At 38.9% G+C, this 27,914-nt stretch overlaps 1 protein-coding gene and 1 non-coding gene across 3 annotated transcripts; both read left to right on the plus strand.

The window, feature by feature from the left end:
* The first annotated feature begins 787 nt into the window (after positions 1-787).
* On the plus strand, positions 788-27,684 carry LOC127792014 (uncharacterized). 2 transcript variants are annotated; one of them, XM_052322293.1, is made up of 10 exons: positions 788-1,108; positions 1,905-2,058; positions 4,773-4,947; positions 16,315-16,430; positions 17,303-17,362; positions 22,450-22,600; positions 24,020-24,086; positions 25,125-25,196; positions 25,335-25,400; positions 26,908-27,684. In XM_052322293.1, the coding sequence occupies exons 1-10, from the start codon at positions 890-892 to the stop codon at positions 27,040-27,042; spliced, it is 1,215 nt and encodes a 404-aa protein (XP_052178253.1). In that variant the 5' UTR covers positions 788-889; the 3' UTR covers positions 27,043-27,684. The 2 variants fall into 2 exon arrangements, with proteins under 2 accessions (XP_052178253.1, XP_052178254.1); XM_052322294.1 differs by lacking the exon at positions 17,303-17,362.
* LOC127792738 (small nucleolar RNA snoR35) lies at positions 12,528-12,608 on the plus strand. Its single transcript, XR_008021206.1, has one exon. It is a non-coding gene; the product is annotated as a small nucleolar RNA snoR35 (small nucleolar RNA).
* Positions 27,685-27,914: the final 230 nt, after the last annotated feature.

Raw genomic sequence — 27,914 nt, forward strand, 5'->3', positions numbered from 1 at the left:
AATGTTTACTTATTTAAATAGGAGAATAAGACACTCTTAAATCTCATTGGTTTGAGATTTTTTATAAATGATGTTTATCTCAATATTTTAATATCTAATCAGAATTAAAATTTGTAATAAAAAATATTTATCTTTTTTGTATAAAAAATTTATAAAAATTCCTAAAAAATAATTTATATCATTTTTGTAGGATCTTCAGAGAATTTGTAGGTGTCAAAAATTATTTAATTTATACATTGCGTAGAATAACCTAATTAAAGAAAAATTTACACATTTTTAATCCAAAATGTTATTCAATACTTTTAGACTTTTTACTTAGAATTTGCTAGATGTATATCATTTTTGTATATCTTGAATTACATAAAGAAATATTATGATCAAAATACTCCTCATCTCCATGAACCTCATGAAAGACATTTTTGTCATTAGTATACTTTTGTATAATTCATATACATAAAGGTGTACTAATAACATTTTTCTTTTAATTATGACACAACAAATTATAATTATAAACACTTTCGTCTCAAACTGCCTTTGAAAGATGATTTGGGTTTGATTTTTGAATTAAAGTTTAATTGATAACGGAGTTAACATTTGTTGAACTGAAATATTAATTTAAAACAAAAATAGAGGAAGTTATTTAAGACATCGCGTCTGAATAATTCAGCGAGCGTGGCAGACCGTTTGGATGTCAACTTCATGGACCAATCAGAATATTTGACTTCAATTAATTTATTAGTTTATTTTTGTGGAAAATAAAATAAAAAGGCCTCCCAGCCAGGTGGGTTGCTTTCAGTTCCATTGCGGCATTCGCCAACTTTTCAGAAACATTTGATTCAGCGGTGCTGAATTAGGGTTATTCTATTCGGAGATCGAGACGAATCCGAGAATGTCCTCCGCGGAGTTGGTCAACGGCGGCGGCGGAGGAGAGGATCGAGCGGAGGCCGCCGAGAGCCATGTGGTGGTGGAGCTGGTTTCGGCGTCGGCCGGCGATTCTAGCAGCTCCGATTCGATTTCCGAGGACCAGATGGCCCCTCTCTTGGCTCAAGCGGAGAAGCCCAAGATCAACATCTTCTCCGCTCCCTACCCCAGACGGAAGCGAAGTCGGGTACTCTTCCAATTCCAATTAAAAAAAGAAAACTAGATTTTTCCCTTTTTTTGTTTGTTTTTCTTTCATGGACATGTTTTTTGTGAGTTGAGCATTTTGCGGGAAATTGCTGATTCAACTGTTAAGTGCATTGGCTTCAGAAAGCTGCAGCGGGTTATATGCGACGTTAATTGATGTGTTTCTGCTAATTTAGCGTTGATTTCAGTCTTTTAGTGAAGCCATGTCAAAAAGAGGGAGGGTTTTGGGTTAAATTTACACTACGGCTGGAATCAGGGTTTGTGAAAGCAAATAAGGCAAGAAAAAAGATTGTTTTTGGATGAAAAAAAAGTCATTTTCTGTTTGATTGTTAACAAAATGTTTGCGTATAGGCTTTGTCTTGGACTAAGATTTGTGGAGGTGAAGTAAAAGGGAAGGAGAAATATAAGGATTGAAACTAAATTTAGTTATCATTATTATTATTATTATTTTTTTGGGATGGGATTAGAATAAGAAGGAAGCAGGAGATATTTGCCCAAAATTCATGTACTTTTTATTATTCATAAAATTTTCATATGTGAGTAATTTCCTTTTGCTTTTCCAGTGAGAAGTATACTTAAACAAATGTCACGACTTATTTGTTTCTTTTATTATTCCTTCCCTTGACCAATACCTGTTCCAATGATAGAATTAGGAGAAATATTGATGAGATTCATGAGAAGTTGTACTTCCAACAATGCAAAAGTGGAGGTTGAATATATCATGATTTGCTAATATTTAAGATTTGTTTTCAATAGGGTACATTATTGTCCATTTGCAGGAGCAAGTAACAAGAGTAGCAGAAACAGAGACATCACCTTTTATCCAGTTCTTTATGTGGGCATGGAGTGGATCTAGGTATTCTGGTCTACTATGCATGGCCTTGTCATCTGTTGTCTACTGTATCATGGAAGTCCTTTCAGATATTTTTTCTGGTTAGTAATCTCTTCACTGACAAAGATCCTAGTTCCTTCTATAATTAATTGTTGTGGAAACATATTTTAACCATAATGTGTATGAAAGAGGGTTCAGGTGGATGCCACTCCACTTACCTCAGCTGAAATAAATATAAACAAATAAGATGTCAGGTCCTGAGTATTTCATATTTTGAATAGATACTGGTCATAGTCATTTGGGAGGGGGCGGGGGGTGGAGTTTAAAGAGCTTTGTGTGTGTGCATTTTCCATTTTTTTATCTTAATCTTGTTAGGTCTACAACCTAACACCTTTGGAAATTGGAATTATTACAAAGCTCACATGCACTAAAAAAAAGGCCTGTCTCATTCTATCAATTAGATTAAGTAATATTCCAGGGGAAACTAGAAGATGTCCATGGAAAAGAGCAAATAAATACACACTTTTCTTTGGACTTATCAAAAGGCAAAAAAAAGAGTCAGGTAAAAAATTGTCAATTGTCCCACTCATGCTCTCGTGATGGGATAATTTTGGCTTACATCTGCAATGAATGATTGAGACTTGAACTGAGCCTTAATAATTGCCTAGGTGCACCCCTTTTTTGGGTGGCTATGTTTCCTACGACATACAAAGCTCTATTGAAAAAAGAAGGTTGTCAGCTGGGAATTTTCAAGAGCTTTGTGTTGTGGTGTCCTTTTATTATCTTTACATGGTGTGGTTCTCTAATTATGTGCTGCAATATTTGACAATGGCAAGGTACGATATTGCATGGCAAGCTCTAGGATGATTAATATTTTTGCAAACAATATCTGAATGAAATGATGACATTTATTAGCGACTTGGAAAAAGATAGGAATTACATGTTTTATGGATGTGTTTGTCGAAACAAAGTAAAGTAAACTATAAAGAAGATAGCAGCAATTGGGCAAGATAACATGCTGATAGGAGCTTAAAAATTCATGGGAGAAAAGGGCGTTTTGTTGGATAATGGAATTATTTAATGTGATCCTTAAAATTGAAGGGGATGCCTGATAAGTGAAGAAAGGTAATTTAGTGCCCATTTACAAGAATAAAGAAGATGTTTAAAGTTGTGAAAGTTATAGATATCAAAATAATGACCCATATTATGAAGCTCTAGGAGATGCCAATTGACCAAAGGTTAAGGAGAGAAACCAAAGTGCTTGAAAACCAATTTAGTTTTATACTTAGTAGGTCAACAATGAATTCTATCTATTTATTGAGGTGTCTAATAGAAATGTCCAGTGAAATGCTATTGCTATTAGAAATATGACAAAAATGGTCTTAAGAGAGTCAAAGGAAAAGGTAACAAATCAAAAAGTCTTAGTTGTGGAATGAAGAGGTAGAAAAGAAAATTAAAAAGCTAATAGAGCTTACTTGAAGACTTTACATAACTGTGTCAGCGCCTCAAGGCTGACAAGGGGTGATTTAGGATTCTGATGAGAGAATCCTGATGACAAAAGTGGTTTTAAGAGAGTAATGTTGTAATAACTAAGGGTGTGGCCAAAAAAGAAGCAAAAAAGGTAGTTAGAGAAGGAAGTCAAAAGTTTATAAAAATTTATACCAATTACTTTATACAAACGATGGATGAAGAGATATATGTAAACTAGCTAAAGCAAGAGAGAAAAAATAAGGGATGCCAAGTGAAATGCAAAATGTACTAGTAAAGGAGGGATCAACCAAGCAGGGAAGGAAGGAGTATTTCTCAGAGCTACTCAATGAAGGTGGAGAAACAAATACTATGTTGGGCATCTTATTACTTTGAAGAAGATAGAAATTACAAGTTCTATATACATATATATCCAAATGAAAATCGAAAAAGATGAAGAATAATAAAACAATTGGACCAAATAATATACTGGTAGAAGCATGCATATGCATGGGAGAAAAGGGCACTTTTTGGTTAATAGAATTATTTAATCCGATCCTTAAATCAAACAAGGTGCTAGATGAGTGGAGGAAGAGCACTTTATTGCTTATTTGCAAGAATAAAAGGATGTTCATAGTTGTGGAAATTATAAAAGAATCAATCTAATAAGCAACATTATGAAACTTTGGGAGAAAGTGATTGAGCAAATATTAAGAAGAGAAACCAGTGTCAAAAAACCAATTTGGTTTCTTGTCTGGTAGGTCAACAATGGAAGCTATGTATTTGTTGAGGTGCCTAATAAAGGTGTAGAGATAAACAAAAGGATTTATGCATGGTATTTGTGGATCTAGAAAAAAGCATTTGATAATGTTCCTAGGGAAGTCCTATTGATGGTTTTTTTAGAGAAGAAAGGAGTTTGAACTGCTTATATACAGGTTATTAAAATATATATGATTTGAGTAGAAACATGTGTTAAAACATGCCGTGTTCTAGCACACAGTTGATATTAGACCAACCTGTACAATATGGAAAAATGATTTAAGAGTGACTCTCCATTGTCTTTAATTTTGAAGTTCTATTCGAGAAAAGATATGGTCATGGACACATCACTGTATCAGTCTAGGAGAATTATCTTGTTATTCAACTTTGTTCGGATTTCTTTTAACTTTACCCAGTTGAGTTTATTTCTTATCCAGAAGCTTTAGAACTTTATAAAAGTTTAGATGTTTGGACAAAGGCCTGATATTATCTTCACTCTTACCTATATGGATTTGTTTTACCTCCCATTTGATCTAGGTCAGAAAGTATCTTACTCTTGTTTAATATTAGCTTTCTGTTGAAATGACAGTTCAATCAGTACCTCTTTTTGAGATAACATCAACAAGATGTATTATTATCTCGGTATTATCATTCTTGTGGCTGCGAAGGAGTGGGCAACCAATGCTTGGGCCAACAAATGTCAGGAATCTCTTGGTTTTAAGAGCTCTCACAGGATGCCTGTCCTTGTTGAGTTTTATTTATTGGTACGTTATGCTAATGGCCACCCAATAGTATAAAAGCCTAAATTTTTTGGCTCCACAATCTTAATAAATGCTTTTGTATGGCAGGGGACTGTTTCTTATCCTTTTTCTATTTATTCAAATCTTTGCGCGGACATAGGAAAGTTTATTTACCAAGGATAGAAGATATGTTCTAAGTCAGAACATTCAACTAATCACATTGATTTTATGATAAGCATCTTGATCTTAAAAATCATATTTGAATGAGTAATACATTACGTTGAACCACTTTCTGCATATTTTCAAAATGTGCATAGTGCTCAAAAATGTCATCGGTGAATATTCTAGTTCTTTTGACAAATGCCATCAGGGAATTGCATAAATATATAATTAACACCATCAGGGAACCATTCTTACATTATTGTTTTGCCTTCAATATTGTTGTCCTTCTGCTTTTATTAATATATTTAGCATAATGCTATCTGAGTCTTGTTATTTAAAAATATCTTAATGAGTCACGCATAATGTTGGACCTCTTTGGCCTATTTATCCAGGCTACACATAGTTGTCCCCTAAGCAGATGAAAAAAGGGAACACACCATGCATAATGGCAAATGTGGACATCTAAATCCATCCCCAACTGAAGTACTTGTATTGTGTTAGCCTAGATCTCACCCTGTTATGATTAGGAGCTCTTAGAAACTTATTCAAGACTTAGATTTGCCAATCTCTCAACACTCCTCACCCGAAAATCAAGATAATAACAGAATATATTTACAGCAATTGTAAAGCAGAAAGTAAATGAAAGGATTAGAACAATCAAACCATCAAAGAGGCAAAGAATTATCCTGGTTTGGACTGCTTTGAAGCAATCCTACATCCAGCCTTCTCTCCGAGAATAAATCCACTAGAAACCAGTTGAAAAAAAGATACAAGAACCTCCCTATTCTCCCTCTCACAAGTTCGCTGCACTCTCAAGAGAATACAAAGACTAATTTTATCTCAAAGCCTTTCCCCCTCTATCTCGCTATCTTGACAGCATCACTTGCATCTAGAGAACAATTAGAATGAATGAGTATGTTATATCCGACTGCTAGCACTCGCCTCCTATTTATAAACTATAGGGAGGCGGCAATTACAAGGGATTTAAAAACTTAGCCTCTACAAAAGACCAACATACCCCTCATAATAAAATAACTAAGTTATCTAATCTAACTTAGAATAAAAAACAGTCAGAAAAAATATCTTCTTTCTAAACAGGTTCTTCTCTTCAACTTCTAGAGTTAATCTTCCATGCAAAAAACCCAACAAATCTCCACCATTTTTGCATGATTATCTTCTAGAATCTGGCTCCATCAAACTGAAATCTTCTCGGACCTGCAAAACAACTAATCATTCACAAGAAAAAATATGTAAGAGTCTCAAACAATGATGTAATTTTGACATTGGAACTGCTTTAGTAAACATGTCCGCAACATTATCTTCTCCTGCTACCTTTACTAAATCTATTTCCTTCCTATCAAGGATTTCTCTAATAAAGTGATACCTAATATCAATGTGTTTAGTTTTTTCATGATGAGCTTGATTTTTAGTCAAATGGATAGTGCTTTGACTATCACAATTTAAGATTGCCTTAACCTTTCTACCTAGGAGTTCACTCACTAAACCTCTTAACCATAAGCTCTCCTTCATAGCTTCTGTAACTGCTATATACTCAGCCTTAGTGGTTGAGAGGGCTACTACCGATTGCAAATTTGTTTTCCAGCTTATGGTAGCATTCCATAGCTTAAATACATACTCGGTAGATGACCTCCTCCTGTCTAAGTCTGCTGCATAGTCAGCATCAGTGAATCCTAGTATATTAGGCTCATCTTCAACACAAGCTCCACCATAAACTAAAGTCATGTTTATTAATCCTTTGAGGTATCTAAAAATCCATTTTACCGCAGCCCAATGATCCTTACCCAGATTAGCCATAAACCTGCTAGCAACACTCATAGCATGAGCTAAGTCCGGCCTAGTACACACCATACAATACATGAGACTACCTACCGCACTAGAGTAAGGTATCTTGCTCATTTCTCTTATGCTCTCCTTATCAGTACGTGATTGGTTGTGGGATAGCTTAAAATGCTGTGCAAAAGGAACCTTTATCTCCTTTGCATCATACATTTGAAATCTCTTAATCAATTTCTCTAGGTATGCCTTTTGAGATAACTTGATTAACCTCTTTTGTCTATTTCTTTCTATTTCAATCCCTAAAATCTTTCTAGCCTCTCCTAGCTCCTTCATCTCAAAGGCTAAATTCAATTTCAGCTTTAATCTATGAATCTCTACATCTGATTGACTAGCAATCAGCATGTCATCCACATATAGAAGGAGGTAGATAGAAATTTTAGATGAAATATGCTTAAAATATACACAACAATCAAATGCACTTCTCTTAAAACCTTGGTTGATCATAAATGTATCAAATTTTCGATACCATTGTCTAGAGGATTGCTTAAGTCCATATAAGGACTTCTTTAACAAGCATACTTGCTCCTTCTTATCCCTTACTTCAAATCCCTTAGGCTGATCCATTAGGATGTCCTCTTCTAACTCACCATGGAGGAATGCGGTGGTCACATCCATTTGCTCTAGATTTAAATTTAAATGGGCAGTCATAGCAAGCAAGATTCTAATAGAGGTATGTCTCACTACTAGTGAGAAAACCTCATTAAAATCCACCCCAGCCACTTGGGTGAATCCTCTTGCTACTAACCTAGCTTTATACCTAGGTTTTTGCTCCTTACCTGCCCCCTCTTTAATCTTATAGAGCCACTTACAGCCTACAACCCTTTTACCTAAGGGTCTATCAACCAAAACCCAAGTATTATTCTTATTTAGAGAGTCCATTTCAGATCTCATTGCATCCAACCATAGCTTGGAATCTTTTGATCTCATAGCCTCTTCATATGTAAGAGGTTCATCACCAGCTGACTCTGTTGCACTTAACAGTGCATATGAGACTAAATCAGAATATCCATACCTAATAGGAGGTCTAACCTCCCTCCTTTGTCTATCCCTTGCCACATTATACCTACCTACACTAGGGGAACTATCTGATCCTGAATGTCCAGCACTGTCAGAAGGCCGGAACCTCTCAGAACTAGAGGGATCATCACTGCTACTCTGCGGAAAGCTCTCTAAGGTAGGAGAATAAGGATCAGCATCATGCTGGTCCATATGCATAGGATATTCAGCACTGTCAGTGTGCTGATCTGCTGCCAGATCCATGGGATTTTGCATGGCAGCATCCTGGACTCACTGATCTATCTCACCAGCTTTTCCTTTTACTATCCTATCCTTTTGAATATCTACCTTATCCTCTTTTAAGAAGGAATCCTCACTGAAAGTCACATCCCTACTAACCAAAGTCCTTGGCAGTCCTTCTTCTAAGGCCCATAGCTTATATCCCTTTACCCCATTAGGATAACCTATGAACAGACACCTTTTGGCTCTAGGCTCCAATTTTCCTTGCTTAACATGAGTATAAGCAATGCAGCCAAATACCCTTAGATGAGCTAAGTTTGGCTTATGACCATGCCACATTTCATAGGGTGTTTTAAACCCTATTGCAGCTGATGGAGACCTATTTATTACATAGGCAGCTGTTGTAACAGCCTCTCCCCAAAACGATTTGGACAACCTAGCATGGATTAACATGCATCTTACCCTTTCTAGAAGGGTCCTATTCATTCTCTCAGCTAGGCCATTTTGTTTGGGGTTTCCGGGAACTGTTAGATGCCTAAGGATGCCACTGTCTTACACATTTGGGCAAATTCTTTGTTACAATACTCAAGACCATTATCAGTTCTAATAATCTTGATTTTCATACCTTTTTGATTCTCTATTAAGGTTTTCCAGGATTTAAAAGCTTCAAAAGTTCCATCTTTTGATTTTATTGTAAATACCCAAACCATCCTAGAGAAATCATCTATGATTGACAAAAAATACCTTGCCCCACCATGTGTTAAGGATTGACTAGGGCCCCATAAATCAGAATGAATATATTCTAAAGGGGCTTTCGATATGTGATTTGCTTTCTTAGGGAATTTTGCTTTAGAAGACTTACCAAAAATACATGTTTCACATTGATCCAAATCTGTTAATTTTTCAACTCCTAGGATACCTTGTTTGGACAATTCTCTAAGTCCCTGCCCACTAATGTGACCCTTCCTATAATGCCACAATTTTACTTGATCATAGGTTTTATTTTCACCTACTGCTGCCTCACCACTTAAAGTGGTTGCTTCCAGCACATATATACCATTGTGTAGGGCTGCTTTCATGCAGATAAGGGATCCCATTGATACCCTTAAGACTCCACTATGCCCTTTATAGGAATGACCACTTCTATCCAACTCTCCTAGGGATATCAAGTTCCTTTTTAATTCTGGAACATATCTAACAGATTTTAATATTTTTATCAATCCATCATGCATTCTTAATTTTATGTCTCCTATCCCTTTTATAATACACTCATGGTTATCCCCTAACCTCACCTTTCCACCACCAATATCTTGATAGTTTAAAAACCATTCTCTATGGGATGTCATGTGAAAGGAACAACCTGAGTCTAAAACCCACAAATCCTTATCTTCTAGGCAGGATGCAACTAATGCATCTGCACTATCATAGTCATACTCGCATATAGAGGATGTAATATCAGTATTTGATTTCTCCTTAGAATCTTTCTTTCTCTTAGGGCAGAATTTCTTAATATGCCCCTCTTCATGGCAATGATAACACTTAAACTGTTTCTTGCCATTTTTAGACTTGCTTCTTGATTTCCCCTTTGATTTAAGCTCTCTCTTTTCAGTCCTACTTCTAGCAGTAAGGACATCGCCAGCAGATTTTCCTTCTACTTTCTGTTGCAACTCCTTAGAGTTTAATGCTCCAAAAACATCTTCTAGGGATAACTTTTCCCTACCATGTTTTAATATATCAACAAAGGTTTCATATGTTTTGGGCAAAGAATGCAGTAATACAAGGGCTTTATCTTCCTCATCATAGTTTATATCTATGTTCTCTAAATCGAGACATATTTTATTGAACTCATCTATGTGATTATTCAGTTTCTGCCCTTCTTGCATTTTGAATGTGAAAAACTTTGCCTTTAGATATAGCCTATTTGACAGGGTTTTTGTCATATACAAACTCTCTAATTTGGACCATAAAGCCTCAGCCGTTTCCATCCTTGAAACCTCCCTAAGAACTTTATCTCCTAAACTTAGAATTAGAGTATTATAGGCCCTTTTGTTGATTTCCTTCCTACGATCACTGAAATCTTTCTTCTATTCTTCAGAGGCATTCTCGGGCAGTTTCTGATCTACCTCTAAAGCCTCTTCTAATCCCAAATTTCCCAACAACGCCCTCATTTTAATTTTCCATAGACCAAAATCATTTGATCCATCAAATTTCTCTATGTCATACCTAGTGGAAGAAGGTGCGGAAGCCATAACAGGGATTAAAACTAAAGATTTCTAGGGTTCTTGGCAATTCTTGAAAAGTTCCAAGCTCTGATACCAATCTGTTATGATTAGGAGCTCTTAGAAACTTATTCAAGACTTAGATTTGCCAATCTCTCAACACTCCTCACCCAAAAATCAAGATAATAACAGAATATATTTACAGCAATTGTAAAGCAGAAAGTAAATGAAAGGATTAGAACAATCAAACCATCAAAGAGGCAAAGAATTATCCTGGTTCGGACTGCTTTGAAGCAATCCTACATCCAGCCTTCTCTCCGAGAATAAATCCACTAGAAACCAGTTGAAACAAGATACAAGAACCTCCCTATTCTCCCTCTCACAAGTTCGCTGCACTCTCAAGAGAATACAAAGACTAATTTTATCTCAAAGCCTTTCCCCCTCTATCTCGCTATCTTGACAGCATCACTTGCATCTAGAGAACAATTAGAATGAATGAGTATGTTATATCCGACTGCTAGCACTCGCCTCCTATTTATAAACTATAGGGAGGCGGCAATTACAAGGGATTTAAAAACTTAGCCTCTACAAAAGACCAACATACCCCCCATAATAAAATAACTAAGTTATCTAATCTAACTTAGAATAAAAAACAGTCAGAAAAAATATCTTCTTTCTAAACAGGTTCTTCTCTTCAACTTCTAGAGTTAATCTTCCATGCAAAAAACCCAACACACCCTTTTATATGATCACTCAATCACTCAAACTCACCCAACGAACTCTCTTTAATTTGCAATGAATAGAAATCATAATACAATCAAGAAACCAATCAAGAACCACACACAACACACAAGAATTATCCTGGTTCGGTCTCAATAAAAGGCCTACATCTAGATTGGCTTTGCCCTTGTGTCATGAACCTAGGGGTCAAGACGAATTGAAATGGACAATCGGAAAGATCCGATTGAATTAAGGTTAAGAGCAGAATGTATTAGAGGGAAAATTGAAGAAGAATGGGGGAGAAATTAGAGAGAAAATGAGGGAGAGCAGAATAGAAAAATGAGGGGGAGATTGTAGAGAAATTGTAGAGAGAGAATCAGATTTCAATTATCAATTCAAGCATACCCTCTCTTCTTACAATGGGCCTTTTTATAGGCCTTAGCTAGCTCCCTAACTAATTTCTAACAGCACCCATGTGCTCCTAACAAACACCCAAATATCTCCTAACAAACTAATATAACTAATTACATTATTGCCCTTCTAATTATCCTTAGTACATGACAATTTCCCCTCCTTGAAATGTTTCTTGTCCCCAAGAAACTTATTACCACCTAGCCATTGCTTCTTTATCCAATGCCCGCCTTCTCTATCTGATTTTTCTTTCTTTTCTTGTCCTTCTAGGCCTTTTCTTCTTCCTCGTTCTCAAGTATCCAAGATCAATTCCTGTCGTAATTCGGCCTAGAACTTCAATAGGAGCAAGTTGATAGAGTTCAAGTTCAATACCAACAGCAGTTGTTCCTACACCTCCATGGTGCACCGCAGCTGCAAATTGAAAGATATCATCAGCATCCTCGAAATGCAGCAATGGAAGATTGCAGATTTGCCTTGGACACTCATACCAAGGCTGCTTGTGAGCATTAGCCTTAGGAGCTGGTGCAACTTCAATTTCAGCCAACAAATCATCCTTCCATGTGTTAGACAGCAACTTGGATTTTCTACTAGGAGCAAAAACCAACACAGCAGCGATAGTTTTGTTTTCTTCAGCAAAACCTTCAACTTCTTCAGCTACCTTTCTTAGTTTTGTTCCAGCTACATCCTCTTTGGCAAAACCTACAACTTCTTCAACTACCTCCCTTAGTTTTTTCCCAGCTACAACCGGCCTTCAAAATTCCTCACCCCTTTGAATTTGCTGCTGGTCGAGAGGACTACTTTCATGATCATAACTCATAGAAAAATTCCCTTGGCTGAAAGCGAAATCAGCATCTCTTTCTTCAGCGAATGTATCCTGCCCCCTTGAATGATCATGTGAGCTGCCATTAGATATCTGAGAAAGAGCAATAGGGAGATTGTTTGAGGCTAAACATCCACTAGAAAAACTCCCAGCAGGCTGTTGAACTCCTTGAATGGTTCCTGCATGATGAAAAACAGGTAATGCAGCACCAGATTGAGTAGAGAATGATGTGGCAAAAGACGTCCCAGTACTCTTTGGAATATTTGAAGTCAACCCATTCATCCCACAGCCATGTTTTGCTGCAGAAATATCAACAATAGCCTCAAAATGCAGCAATGGAGGTTTGTATTCTTTCCTTGAATACTCATACCAAGGCTGTTTGTGAGCATTAACATCAGGAGATGCTGCAACTTCACTTCTAGCCAACGATTGCTCAATGATTGACACCTGACCAAGTGTCTTAGCACTAGTAAGAGTGCTTGAGAGGCTGTCAATTGATTGATTGCCTTCCTCCAATTCCTTTTCCTCACTTTTTTCTTCCTTCGGCTTCTCCATTTTAAGAAACTCTTCTTTGTTGAAACTTCCATGATAGTCATCAAAGTATTCGGCAGGAAAATTGTAATGATACTCCTTAGATAGTATCATTGCAAACTCTTGCAATTTCTCGCGGAACATTCAACCAAATTCCTTGCACTCTTCATCAAACCCACTGCTGGTTCCTTTGTCCAATTGGCTGATCCCCTTCTTATGTTCCTTGTTGCTGCCAACTGAAAGTGCAGCCTTCTTTGGCTGCCATTGAAGCTTCATTCCAGCTGAAAATGAAGCATTCTTTTGCTGCAATTTAGGGCTCATTTGCTCCATGTATGCACTGCTCCCCTTGGCTGCCTTTGTTTCCCTTTGCTCACAGCCTCTCCTAACTTCATGAGTAGGACACCCCACTGAAAATGCAGCCTTCTTTGGCTGCCATTGATGCTCCCTTCCAACTGAAAAGGAAGAATTCTTCTGCTGCAACTGAGACTCCAATGGTCTCAGATATGCACTGCTACCCATGGCTGAATTTTCACCAACAACATACTTTGACGGCCAAGGAATGGGAGTTATATACATGCTTTTGTTTTGCATGTTGTAGCAGTTCCTAGACTTGCCTCAATTGCAACTCAAGAGTCGGGCACCCACTCCTCTTTGCCTTTCCACTTTGACCCAAGTCAGCCAAAATCTACCTCTTGTTTCCTTTGCTGACAGCTTGAGAATTATTGCAATCGCTGCTGTAGTCTTTTTAAGACCGACACACACTCACACACTCTCAGCAATCTAGCCCTCAAGATCTCACTGCCATACCTCTTATTTAGAATACACAATCACCCGATAGAAATACAGAGATTAGGAATAGAAAAATAGCAGTAAACACACCAAATTTATCCTGGTTCAGTCTCATAAATGAGACCTACATCCAGACTGCCTTAGGCCTGTGAAATCTCCACTATCTTGACAATCTTTACAGCAATTACATGAACTAGAAAAGTCTTCTCTTCTTCCTGAATCTAAAACCCTAGACTACCAAGAGAAGAACACCCCAAGAGAAGTACAAAACTCTCAGCCTAGCTCACCCGCACACCCTTACAAGATATCCCGAGATTTCACCCCTTACAATACCGAGTTTTCCCAGCCTCTATTTATAAAGGATAGAGGCGGGCAAGGCAGTTACAACTGACTGCCCTAACTGACCGGAAACCCATTTATTTAATGGACGGCTATAAAAAAACAGAAAAGAAAAAACATTACAATAGAAGAACTTTTGCTAACAGATTTATACAAGAAATTGAACCTAAGTACATAAACTAATCTAACACAAATGTCTTCACAGCTGCCATCAATCAAGACTTACAACGGCTGCGACCCACACCCCAATCACTGTCCAATGGCTGGGGCCACTAACTCTCCTTCAGAATTTAATCTGAGAGATGCTCACCTGCTCCGATCTACCACTGGATCACCTTCGGATTCCAAAATCACCAGCATAGGTTGGAAGGCAACCACAACCGTAGCACACACAGTTCCGAACAAGGCAGCAACGCCCCACAGAAATCTGGTCGGAATTCTCGATCAAAACCGCAACACCACAGTCGCGCCTACAGGAAGCTTATCGGTATGGGCGGACTGGTCTTCCGGTCTGGGCCATCCGCTTCACCCTCGACAACTCACGCTCGCCTTGGACAGTCGCAACCCTCTGGCTGTCCACGGCACCACCTTCGACGGACTCCTTACTCACTACAATCCTAACCGACTAGCTGAGAATCACCGATTCCGACGTCACTCCTTAAGTTTGCTTGGATGGTCGAGATCGGCTCTGCTTGCGATCGCTATGGATTCACGATTGCCTCCCCACCGACTCCTCCTTCTCACCCAATCACCGACCACGGCTGGAGGACCACCACCTCCTTGAGTTCGCCTTGATCAACAAGTCCTGGGAATTGAGTTACGATCACGGTAGACTCCGATCGCTCTAATCTGCTCCTTTTCGATGCCTTAAATTGCTGTTCGACCAACTTCCTAGCCTAACTTCCTGCCTTGCTCTAATCAAAATTGAGAGAACCGCGTCTTCCTCCTCTGGTTCTACCTACTCACTGGAACCGATTGCTATGGACCAGCAACCTAACTCACCCCCGACACTGCTATTGAATTCACTGGACTAGATGCGTGACTTTTGAAACCAGCTCGCAACTCCAAATCCAGCTTTCGCTAATCACTGGCCTGCTACACTTTCGAAATTCGCCGACCTACAATTAGCTTCCAGAAACGACCAGCTGCTCTGCTCAATCAATTCCGCCGAGAATCAACTACCAAAATTGCACGAACCACAGCCGAAGAACGACCACTCTGATACCATTTGTCATGAACCTAGGGTTTAAGACGGACTGAAATGGGACAATCGGAAAGATCCGATTGAATTAAGGTTAAGAGCAGAATGTATTAGAGGGAAAATTGAAGAAGAATGGGAGAGAAATTAGAGAGAAAATGAGGGAGAGCAGAATAGAGAAATGAGGGGGAGATTGTAGAGAAATTGTAGAAAGAGAATCAGATTTCAATTATCAATTCAAGCATACCCTCTCTTCTTACAATGGGCCTTTTTATAGGCCTTAGCTAGCTCCCTAACTAATTTCTAACAGTACCCATGTGCTCCTAACAAACATCCAAATATCTCCTAACAAACTAATATAACTAATTACATTATTGCCCTTCTAATTACCCTTGGTACATGACACCTTGCTTTCTCCACTATCTTGAATACCAATACAAGATTACATGTGCACTAAAAACTCAACTCTCACCTAGCCCATAAACCTGAAAGCTATATAGAGTTGTATACAAGAAAGATATTCACTCTTTATCTTAGCACAATCTCGCCCCAAGACAGCTTGTAAACCCACAATAGAAAGCACACCCAAAGCCTACCTCTCAGCCCCTATTTATAAGCCATAGGGGGCGGGAGAACTACCTGACCGACTGCCCAAACCGGCAGTTACAACAACTCGGTCAGACCTGACTTCTAGAAGACATAACTGAAAATACAACATAATATTTTTCCTCACATTACAGGCCCTAATCTAGTACAAATGTATCCTAACATATTGCTAAGGAAATGTGACCATTATCTGTGAATTCTATTTTATACCCATCCTCTTTAACCTGTAGGTGCTTTCCTTTCTCCCTGTGCCCAATTTGCAATCCATAAGGTTCTTCCTAAAACTGCACCCCCCCCCCCCCCCCCCTCCCCCGGCTGGTGGGGAAGGCTTGGTCAGATGGGAGTGGTTTGTGATTTTTGACGTTTCATTTAAGTTTGTGAGATTTATTTTCATTTCTTTCTCTTTTGGCTATGATCAATGGATGTCTATTAGGAATGGTCTGTAACTTTTATTTGGACCAAGATTCCAAGATTTATTATTAACCAGGCCTTTTTTTTTCCAGCATTCAGAGGTTACCATTGTCGCAGGCTATCATTCTGAGCTTTACAGCTCCAATTATGGCATCTCTTGCTGCAAGAATCATCTTGCATGAAAACTTGAAAATTGCAGAAGTAGGAGGTATGACAATAATCACTCATAATAGGTATTACTGCATGGTTTAAATTTTTACAGCAGCTCTATCTAACCAGCAAATTGAGTTAATATATATCAAGTGCGGTGCTGATGGTGGTAGGATCCCCTTGAATCTTACATGGGGGGGAAAGTTGAATATACTCATTAGACTGTCCCCAAATGTTGTGAGATATGATTCAATTCCGAATTCAGGTAGGAGACTAGGGAAAACTGAAGGGAAATTGTGGACAATATAGTGGTGCAGTGTCATGTTTTCCCAACTACAGGCATTGAACTCAGTATTCTAACCACCACTTGCTGGAAATTCATCCTCTAAAAGGTCACCATTCAGCATGCTTAAATTTGAATTTCTATAATTTATTTGAGTCCATTACTTGTAAAGTTGGTGCTAGCTAAACCTTCAGGTCTGAGTATAATCTAGTCCTCTCTGTTCCTTAGCAACATAGTAGAGTGTATTGGTGGTAGGTAGGCTCATGATGGATATCAAACTTGTTTATCTAATATTCTATCTGCCTCCTGCCCCCTTCTATAACCTGGCTGCTTTAGATGTACATGACTGGCATAAAGGTAGGCATGGAGTCAAATGTCTAATATTTTCCAGCTAAATAAGCACTTGTGTATAGTTCTCTGTCATACTGCCCCTCCTTACTCTTTGAGAGAGGACTGTGTTCACTTTACGGGCTTTCTGTAGAGTGGAAGGCCAAAGCCTCATGGCAGGGGAGGGTGACTTAAGACCTATGATCAAAACATGAGTGCAGGTATTGCCTACACTAGGCAGCCTAACCCGGCTTATAATCAATTTATAATTGGAATTGGAATTGGAATTATTGTTTTCTGAATCCTTATCTGTTTTCCAGGTCTTGCTTGCAACTTTTTTGGTGTTCTCTTCATTTTTCGGGCAACACTTTCCACACAAGGTATAGAAGTGAGTTAACAAAACCCTTGATGTTAAGAGTTGGTTTAGGTGTTCAAAAATCAAATCACCATCCTGCATGATTCTCTTTTCTTTTTCTTTTATTATCTGATTAATTTATGCTAGTGGGCAAGTTTTGGTAGCAATTGTAAGGTTGCTCCTCTATGATTAAAAGGTCATGGGCTTGAGTTGCCAAAATCATCTCTTTGCAAAGCAAGGGTAACCTACATACAGAAATGACTCTCTCTCGACCCTTGAAAGTAGGGAGCCTTGTGCACTTGGAATGCTTTTTTTTTATTCGATTTATTTATTTACTCTATTGTTAGGACTCTCATTAGTCACACCTATCAAAGGAGTAAAAGGAGAGGAACAATAGGGGCAACCAAGGGAATTGATTCAGGGGGAAAAGAGTCAGAAGTTCGTTAGAGGGGAATATTCATTCACGTGGTTGAAACAGAATGAGGAATAGGTATAAAAGGGAAGGGAGGAGGAGAGAGAAGGCATCTTGGAATTTTTGAAAAAGTCGCTGGAGAGTGAGGCTCTCTCGAATAGGCTTGTTTTGTTTTCTTTCGTTGTATTCACTCATAGCCATTGCTGTAAGCTGCTATAATTGAAGAATTCCTACTATTTTAGAGCTAAAATTCAATCAATTGTGTAAGGGTTCTATCATTCTGGTATCAGAGCAACGATCCATGGGGGTGACCATCTTCCCTTCAATCTGTTGTTGATAATTCACCATTCTTCCCTCCAATTCGCCCACTCTCTCAGAGACGGTCACCCCCATGGATCGTTGAGAGTGGGGGAATTGGAGAGAAGAATGGTGAATTATCAACAACAGATTGAAGGGAAGATGGAGGGTTTACAAATGGGATTGGAATCAATGAAAAAGGAGTTCCAAAGGGTGTAGAACATCGAGAAAAACATGGCGACAATGATGGAACAATTTGGCTTGCTGATGGAGAGATGGGAAGACTAGTAGAAAGGGAGGAAGGGGAAACAGTATGGCGAGAACTTACTGGTGGGTTCGTCCCTCATTGGGGAAGCCATGCCTGAATTGGGGAACCGGCACAAGGAAGCCGACAGGGGGTACGAGAGCTATGGGTGGTTGGACGGTAGGGGCCAACGCCTAGAGATGCTCATGTTTGATGGAGATGACCCGAATGGTTGGGTGTTTCGGGCTGAGTCGTACTTCTCCGTGAATTAGTTGTCGGATGCGGAGAAGTTAGACTCCACCGCTCTTTGCTTTGAAAGAGCTGCTCTTGCTTGGTTCCAGTGGGAGCAGCGAAGGCGACAGGTGAGGAACTTAAAAGCGATGGTGAGGAATAGATTCAGGCTCACATAGGAAGGCACGGTGGATGAGAGGTTCCTAGCGCTTTGGCAGTGGGGGTCCGTCAAGGACTACTGCCTCTACTTCGAGATAATGACTTCACCTCTCGAGGACATACCAGAGGCGTTTCTAAAGGGACACTTTATAAATGGGTTGAGATTTGACATACGGGCGGAGATGAGGGTGCTTAGACCGATTGGGTTGGAGCAGATGATGGACCTAGCCCAACGAATTGAGGAGAGGAACTTGGTGGTTCGAGGGAGCCATTTCGGTCCCGGCCCAAATAGAACACAGGCCCCTGTAACCCCAGTCGCCAACCACCAGCGAGTAGTGGTCTCGCCTCCCTTGGTGGCATCACCCCGATCAGCAACCACTAGCCCCAACTCCTCTCATCGATCTTCGAATGTCGGTAAGTGGAGCAATCCCTCATTTAAACGACTAAGTGAGAGTGAACTACAAGCTAAACGAGTTAAGGGGTTGTGTTTTCATTGTGACGAGAAATATACGATTGGGCACAAATGCAAGAACAAGGAGCTGTAGGTGATGGTAATTCACGAGGAGGAACGGGAAGAGCAAGAGGAAGTTATAGAAGAAGCTAAAACATGGGAGAATTCAAGGGAGGAAGGCGATACGGTCAAAACGGGGGAAGTAGTGGAGCTGTCTGTAAGCTCGGTAGTTGGATTAACCCCTCCACAGACCATGAAGATCAAGGGGGAATAGAGGGCCCAGGAGGTGGTGGTCCTAATTGACAGTGGGGCTTCCCATAACTTTATAGCGTCTGAATTGGTGCAAAAATTGGGACTAGTCAGGATACAAACAAGAGGCTATGGCGTGATCATGGGGTGGGCATGGCTGTTTAGGGGGCTGGAGTGTGTAAGGGGGTAACCTTAACGTTGCAAAATGTAGAAGTAGTGGAAGATTTCCTGCCATTGGAGTTGGGAAGCTCAAACGTAATCCTTGGAATGAAGTGGTTGGCCACACTCGGGGAAACACAAGTGGATTGGGGCTCGTTAGTTATGAAGTTTAGAGCGGGGAGAGCTACCATAACATTGCATGGGGATCCCAGCCTCAGTAAAACCTTGGTAACATTGAAGTCGATGATGAGGGTGTTTAGAGTGAATGGAGAAGGGATGCAGTTGGAGTTGGGGAGTTTAACTACCCAGGAAAAGGAAGCAGGAGGGGCAATCCTTGGCAACTTGCAGGAGTTGCTAGCAGAGTTCGAGCATGTGTTTGAGGAGTCGTGTGGGCTTTCCCCACACCAGATGCGGGATCACTTGATTACATTGCAACCAGGAGTGCTGCTGGTGAATGTGCGTCCCTACCAGTACCCCCACCTTCAGAAAAATGAGATTGAGAGGCTGATTCAAGAGGTGTTGGCAACCAATTGCCTTTTTTAGCCACTCCCTAAATCCCACTGGTCGAGTTAGGTTAGTGCATGAGAGGGAATTGATGGCGATAGTATTTGCAGTGAGGAAGTGGCTACATTACCTACTTGGGCATAAGTTTGTTATTAGAACAGATAAGTGAAGCCTTAAATTCCTTATGGAGTAGCGGGTGGTCAACCTGAAGTGTCAAAAATGGGTCATGAAGCTAATGGGGCACGATTTTGGGATTTAATATCGTCCTAGATTGGAGGACCGAGCAGCTGATGCTCTCTTATGCCTCCATTCTCCCGCCACATTAATGGCCCTCTCCATTCCCCAAATATTGCAGCTAGATCAACTAAAAGAGGAGGTGGAAGGAGATGCGACACTCCAACAAATTGTTAGAGAAGTACAGACAGATCCTTCTAGCAAACCCAATTTTGCGCTGGTGGATGACCATTTGCTATTCAAGAACAGGCTTTCTTCCTAAAAGGTGAGCTTTAATTCCATTAATGTTGGAAGGGCATGATGGACCAGTTGGGGGTCATTCCGGGTTTCTCAAGATTTATAAGAGGATAGCCGCCAATGTGTATTGGGTGAAGATGAAGCAGGACATTCAGCAATATGTCCAGCAGTGCTATGTGTGCTAGCAAAATAAATATGAGGTTCTATCACCCGGTGGGTTGCTACAGTTGCTTCCAATTCCTAGTCGAGTTTGGGAAGATGTGTCCATGGATTTTGTCAAAGGGTTACCCAAGTTAACAAGGATGGATACTATCTTGGTGGTAACAGATCGACTAAGTACGAACACTTTATTGCCTTGAAACACCCTTTTATAGCGGCTAGCGTTGCAGAGATTTTTGTGAAGGAGATTGTGCGGTTACATGGGGTTTCAAATTCTATTGTTTCCGATAGAGATAGAATTTTTGTTAGCCATTTTTGGGAAGAATTATTTAGGCTATAAGGCACTCAATTGAATAGAAGCACATCTTACCACCCTTAGTTTGATGGCCAAACGGATGTCTTAAATCGCACCTTGGAGACGTGCCTTCGATGCTTCTCCTCCTCCAAGCCTAAGGCATGGTACAGCTGGCTGCCATGAGCGGAATATTTGTATAGCACTTCATTCCATGTCTCTTCTAGATTTACTCTGTTCCAAATAGTCTATGGGTGTGAACCTCCCCCACTATTGAGGTTCGAGAAGGGCACCACGGCTATTTCTATAATTGAACGGTAGTTGTTGGAGCGGGATTCTGTTTTGGAAAAGTTGTAGTCTCAAATGTTGCAGGCGCAACAAGGATGAAGGAAACAACAGATAAAAGGAGGGATGTGAAATTTGAGGTGGCTGATATGATTTATGTTAAAATTTGCCCCTACAGGCAGAAGACATTAGCTACTCAGATGATCAAGAAATTGTCACCTAAGTTCTACAAGCCTTTTGCAGTGGAGAAAAGGATCGGAAAGGTGGCCTACAAGCTGTCTCTACCACCTTCTTGTGAGATCCACCTTGTATTCCATGTCTCCCAGCTTCGCAAAGCAGAAGGAGCGGTGCGAGAAACAACCGAATTTCTCGACTAGTTAATAGCTAAGTGGGAAATGAAGGCACCCAGAATTTCTGTTGGGTGTAAGGCCAGGCCGGGGAAAGAATCTACAGAACCTAGAGGTTCTGATATAATGGAAGGGTTGCCATCCCTAGAAGCCACTTGGGAACCCTATCATCAGATTTTGCATCAGTTTCCTGAATTTCACTCTGAGAACAAGATGAAACTTGTGGGCGGGTGTATTGTTAAGACTCCCATTAGTCGCACCTATCAAAGGCGTAAAAGGAGAGGAACAATAAGGGCAACCAAGGGAATTGATTGAGGGGAAAAAGAGTCAGAAGTTGGTTAGAGGGGAATATTCATTCCCGTGATTGAAACAGAATGAGGAATAGGTATAAAAGGGAAGGGAGGAGTAGAGAGAAGGCATATGGGAATTTTTTAAGAAGTCGTTGGAGAGTAAGGCCCTCTCGAATATGCCTGTTTTGTTTTCTTTCGTTTTATTGGCTCATAGCTATTGCTGTAAGCTACTGTAATTGCAGAATTCCTACTGTTTTAGAGCTAAAATTCAATCAATTGTGTAAGGGTTCTATCATCTATCTCAGCATCTTCTGAGCCTTTTTATATTATATGCATTTATTGAACTCTGATCTCTGATTTGAGCTTTATATATAATCATTTGTATCTCATGATTATGTAGCTTTTTGCAAGTCTTTATTAGTAAGCATATCCATGTAAAATGCATCTTTAGTATAGATACAACATGATAAGTGACAAATGAAATTTTTTTGGCAATTGGAAAATCATTTTTCTGCATGATCTCTTTCTGAAATTCTGCATCTTTTATCAATGGAATCCTCAGGAGGGCTAGGTAAAGTTGAGGAAGCAAGGGACTTGTACGTAAAAGGAATCCATCATATTTATGCAGTGCTGATTGGCTTATTTTCATCAATAACTGGTGGAATCAGCTACTGCCTCATAAGGGCGGGAGCAAAGGCATCTGATCAGCCCGTGTAAGACCATCATTAGCCTGCTTCTTTAATCTGATATTGATTTCCCTGGATGCTATTTAAAAGACAAAAACCAGGGGGAAACATCCGTACTTCTAGCAATCATAGAACAGTATGCGTTGCCATGATTTATGATGAACAATCGTAAGTTATTAGTCTTTGTGTAAAGTTACTAAGGCTGAGAACAATAGAAAACCTTGTGCTGACATTCTTTCGGTAATATCTCTGTATTTTATTTGCTCTGTATGGTTAAAACTACTGCTACATGTATATGCTAGCTGATAGAGTTAATAACTATTGTAATGTTGATCATGGAGAAAAAAAGAAGAATAGGTAAAATCTTTAGTATCTGTTTGATTCGTGTCACGGCCTGGCCTGACAACACACCTTCTTCCAATCCCAATGTGAATTAGAAGAGCTTGGTACTCGTACAAGAGGCGTTAATCAGCCGAGATAGCGAGGGAGAGAGCAGTCCAGAAATAAGAACAGAGAGAGTAGGAAGAAAGGAAGAGGTAGAGAAAGAATCTAGAGAAGGGAACAATAAGAATTCTGATTTTCCATTCACGCCTTCCTCTCGTTGAGGGTAGGCAGATATATACTAACGCCTGGGGAGATTCCCTGCCAGGTGGGGCCTACTCTCCTAACAAACTTGAGATTCCTTGCCCCTTCTGCACATGGCAGAACCGTTTTCCTTCTAGAATGCATAACAGAAAGTAAGCTAGTCTGCCTAAAGAATTACAGCAACGTGTAGTAACTAACAACAATAGTAATGAGCAGAAAAATTTAAATTCAAGGCTCGGAAGGTTCTTCTCTTGACAATTCGGTTCTCAGTTTTCAACTTTTTATGTGTTCATTTGTAGTTTCTGCTCTTAAATTTTTGTTTGTTCTGATTTTCCATTAAAAAAAATAAATTGAATATTGCATTTGATAATGTTGTCTTTTCCAAAATTCTAAAATAAAAATAGAAAATATTGTTTGAAAAAAGTTGCCTGTTTTGACAGGTGATTAGATATAAGTAAAAAATTTGATTTGTAATAAGATTGTACTCTTTTATGTATAAATAGAAGAATTATCAATAAGACTACTCCCATTTTGAATTATTATTGAACATGCCAAGTTTGGTTCTCACCATCTCTTTGGCTATCGATTTTCTCTTACTTCTCCCCCTCTTTTTTCTCCTTCTCTTTTTATGCTTCCCATCCTCTCCTCTTCTTCTTCTCGTCTCTCGGTCCTTCACCAGGCTGTTACAGTGCATTTTTTAGATGTTAATGAAGAATGCCAATTTTTTATTAGTTGTCCATACATAGTTTGTGAAAATCATAAGTATTGTTTTAAAATGATGACATTTTGTCATTGAGTGTCTTGTAAATATTGATTATATTGTTTCAGTCAGTTTACCATTTTGCTCCTGTTCTCTTTCAGGGTCACAGTTTTTTCATTTGGAATATTTGCCAGCCCCGCTTCAATAATATGTACTTTTGCCTTTGAGGTAAAGTTAGAATGTGGTTAATATAACTTGATTAATACAAGGAGTATTTATGATGCCCACACTAAATCTAGATAGTTTATTGTGTTTTTCATGTTGTTGACTTAAAGGAGAAGTTTCTTGACATATGAAATTGAATAATTGATTATTAGCCCTATCCTGCTTTGTCTTAATTTTACATTCTATTATGTGTAGTGTGGACATTTTTGTCTCCTATGCATGCCAAAATACTTTTTTATAAGTCTAACCTAAAGTTAACCCCACTGGCTTTATAACAAATTGTCATGTTAGCCTCAAAAAGTTAATTTGGAATTTCAAATCTACGATTGTTCTGGGATCATGTAATCGTAATTTCATGTGGAAAATTATTTGAATTTCCATAAATCTAAAGTGATAAGTTTCTGTTAACTGCTATATCCTGTCTTGTAAAAAAATTGCGTATGGTATATATACATTCTTTATGTGAGAATGGAAGATTTTCATTTTTAGTTTCTTTTTATTTTTGTGTTTTCCCTTTTTTGGGGACTGCAGGGGTTGGATGGGGAGTGGCAGGATTTTCTTCCTGACCTCTTTCATATGGGGCTTTCAATGGATGAAATGAAATTTGATAGGATCTTTCCTAAATGATTCCGTTAGATCAACTCCCAAAAGACACTTCAGTTTGCCTTCCTATTTACTTTAAGATACTGACCTTCAATCATTAGGGCAACAGGATGAAACATTAGGCAAAACTGGTAAGAGTTTTACCCGTCCATCCTTGTAACATGGTTCTATTTCATAAATTCTCAAGGGTGAATGAATTTTAGGGATTCTGGTTCTCACCTTTGTATGTCTCATCCAAAAATTGGAATAGGGACTTGTTGCAGGTATCAAGCAACTCTGGGAATATTGCATCTTTGTTCTCTATCTATGTTAATTACTCAAGAAACTACTTTTATAAGTGTCAGATTATCTAGTGCATTCTGATGGTTGGTTTGGTTTCTGTTGTTTGCTACTCAAGACTCATGGCATCCTAACTGATTCTCCTTCTTTCAAATGCAGGATTTTGTTCTACCAGGTTTTTATTCTTTCTTTCTCATGGTTGTGCTTGGCGCACTGGCCTTCTTTGCAGAGGTGTGGTAACTGATCTTATATTTCTAGTCATCTGCATACTTACTGTCGAAATATGACGTGGTCAATATATTTTGTGAGAGCATGTGTTGCGTCTAAGTCTTATGAGATCTGCCAGCTGTAATGCATGATAAATTACAGGTACTATTAGCACGTGGGCTTCAGCTTGAGAAAACGAGTAAAGTTTCAAATATTCAATATATTGAGGTATGGATCTTGTCTGCTGCACCACTAATATTTACTGTGATCTCCTGTAATTTCAGTCAGTAGCTTTTATTTTTCAGTTCATAGAGGAGGGAAAAGAATTATCCATGACTGTTACCAGTAAACTTGAAAGGTTCACCATAATACCAGTTTGAAATTTGGGAAGAAATGAGGAATGCATTTAGTAAATCCATGCTGATAAAGATGTGGGAAATTCATAAGAAATTGATAGGAGTATCCAACTCTGTGCATCTATTGGGAGGGAACTCTTAGGTATGACATGAGTTGTAATGTCCTTACAACCAGTAAACTTAAGAGATTCACTGTATACATAGTTTGCAATTTGGGAAGAAGAGACAAAGTTATGCATTCAGCAAGGCTGCTTAATGCCGATGGTGATTGGAATCCCCAAGTTTGAGCATCTATTGGCAGGAAACTCTTTGGCATAACATGAGTTGTAAGACCTTATAGAAGATATATGGTCATAGATGGAGGTCACTAGCAAGCTATAATCCATGTATCTGACCCCGCCTAGTACGATTAAGACTTTGTATTTTTTGTTGTAGACAAGATGCATTAGGAATAGATGGATGGCAGGGACATCTGGTTGCAAGCCAAAGTGCTTCTTTACAGAATTTGACTAATAAAAAATATAATACAAACAATTGCAGATCGGAGGCTGGATTTTTGACGAAAATCTTTGCCATCTCTGTGTAAAAACACAGTATATTATTTTTCATTTTGCCCCTTGATAAATTTGGATGTATTTCCTCCTTGGGGTTGGAGAATTCTTAGTCCATTGTTATTGTATATGTTTTTATTTGCCTTCCTTTTTCCAACTGCCTTTAGCAGCATTCATTTTAGTTGATCTGAACAAAATTCAACCAAACTAAGCATTTTCCTCAATTATGTGAGTGAGTTGAGTTCATCATCATCATAATTGCACCTTCTCCTGGCCAAGTTAGGATAGTTGGCATGGCATTAATAATGTCAATTGACTTCTAAAAGTCACATTAACAATTCAAATCCATTCAAAATAACAATATGGCAAAGTTTTACTTCAAACACCCTTCCCAGCGCAACCATCTAGCAAGGGAATGACGAGATAAAGTACCAACACCATTATTGTGTGCAGAAGTTTTATGAGATGGCGGTGAATAAAGATAATCAATATGGTTGTGTTTTATCAATATACTTAATATTGTGTAACCAACCTGTTAACATACTTTTTTTTTCTCTCCATTCTGGTTCTATCAAGTTAAAAATTTCAGCAAGTTACATTGATTGTCCTAGAGGTATGACTAAGGGTGCACACACACCACATTCTATTTTGAAATGCACAGACGATTGTGCCCTTCTATTTTGCAAAATGCGCAGACGATTGTGCCAAAATATGTCATCTTCCCTAGAACTTTAGATTGCCATTGCTAATGCATCGTTTTATAATTCTAGGGACGTGAGATATCTTTGATAAATTATATAACTCGTCTTTTGTGTGTGCGTGTTTCAGGCTGCTTTATCACAGATATGGGGCATGGCTTCATCAAGAATAGTTCCATCCTTTGGAAGATTCATCGGCTGTTCCCTTATCATAATTTCAGCATGTTGCACCATGTACATTGGTCCTGAGAAAGATACTGAATGAAACACTTCTAGGCATTGTATGTTTACAATTGGTTTCTCTCATTCTTGGTTATATTCAACCTGCCTTCATTCTTGCAGACTCTAAATTGTGTCTACAATTTTCTGCTTCCTTCATCTGCATACAAGTGACATATGACCTTTCCCCGGGCATGCAACGCTTTTGTAATTGCAGTCATAAATGCATACATACCATACTGCTTCTATATTGCCTTCCTGCATTTGCATACCTTTGAAAAGGAACCTGATCTGCACTCAAAATGATGATTGATTGGGTTTCTAATATTAAGGTTATTGTAGTTTAGGAACCCTTTATATAACAGCTTGGTAGTTATTCCCTGGCTTTCTTAATTCATTGTGGAGGTGGTGGTTAGATAGAGGGCTGAAGTGACCGGGTGGTGGTGGGATAGTAGGCTCGCGGAGTTGAAATGCTGGTGGTGCTGGCTAGTTAAATGCTGGTGGTGCCGGGGAAGATTGCATTCATATCCACCCTTTCCCTGAATTTGTGCAATGTTTCAAAAGAGGGGGTAGTTAATAATGTAATTTCCAAGACACCAAAGAGAAGTTTGTGTGAGATCTCCAAATTCGGGACATAATAATATAAATTTGTTTTAATTCTAGTAATATTTTCAGTGTACATTTTCTATTATGCCCTTAGCATATTTCTGGGTTGTTGAATCTATGGGCTGGAAATGCAAAAGATAGCCAAATCTTCAGAGACCCCTGTGAGATGCCCAAACCTGACTTTATTCCAATACGGATGTACGATAATAGAAATGCACAAAATTACACTGGTATCCTTGCTAATGCAAATTGGACCCTACTTGCAGGTAACAGAGATTGATTTTGTTTGGATAGTAAGATTCCAATTTTGTA

The sequence above is a fragment of the Diospyros lotus genome, chromosome 15, assembly GCF_014633365.1.
Source record: "Diospyros lotus cultivar Yz01 chromosome 15, ASM1463336v1, whole genome shotgun sequence".
Classification (NCBI taxonomy): domain Eukaryota; kingdom Viridiplantae; phylum Streptophyta; class Magnoliopsida; order Ericales; family Ebenaceae; genus Diospyros; species Diospyros lotus.

Excerpts from the sequence above, each read along its gene's own strand:
- LOC127792014 (XM_052322293.1), top strand. The coding sequence starts at position 890 with ATGTCCTCCGCGGAGTTGGTCAACGGCGGCGGCGGAGGAGAGGATCGA. Across the intron at positions 4,948-16,314 it reads TTGTTGAGTTTTATTTATTG|CATTCAGAGGTTACCATTGT; the intron begins GTACGTTATGCT and ends TTTTTTTTCCAG. Across the intron at positions 16,431-17,302 it reads GAAAATTGCAGAAGTAGGAG|GTCTTGCTTGCAACTTTTTT; the intron begins GTATGACAATAA and ends TCTGTTTTCCAG.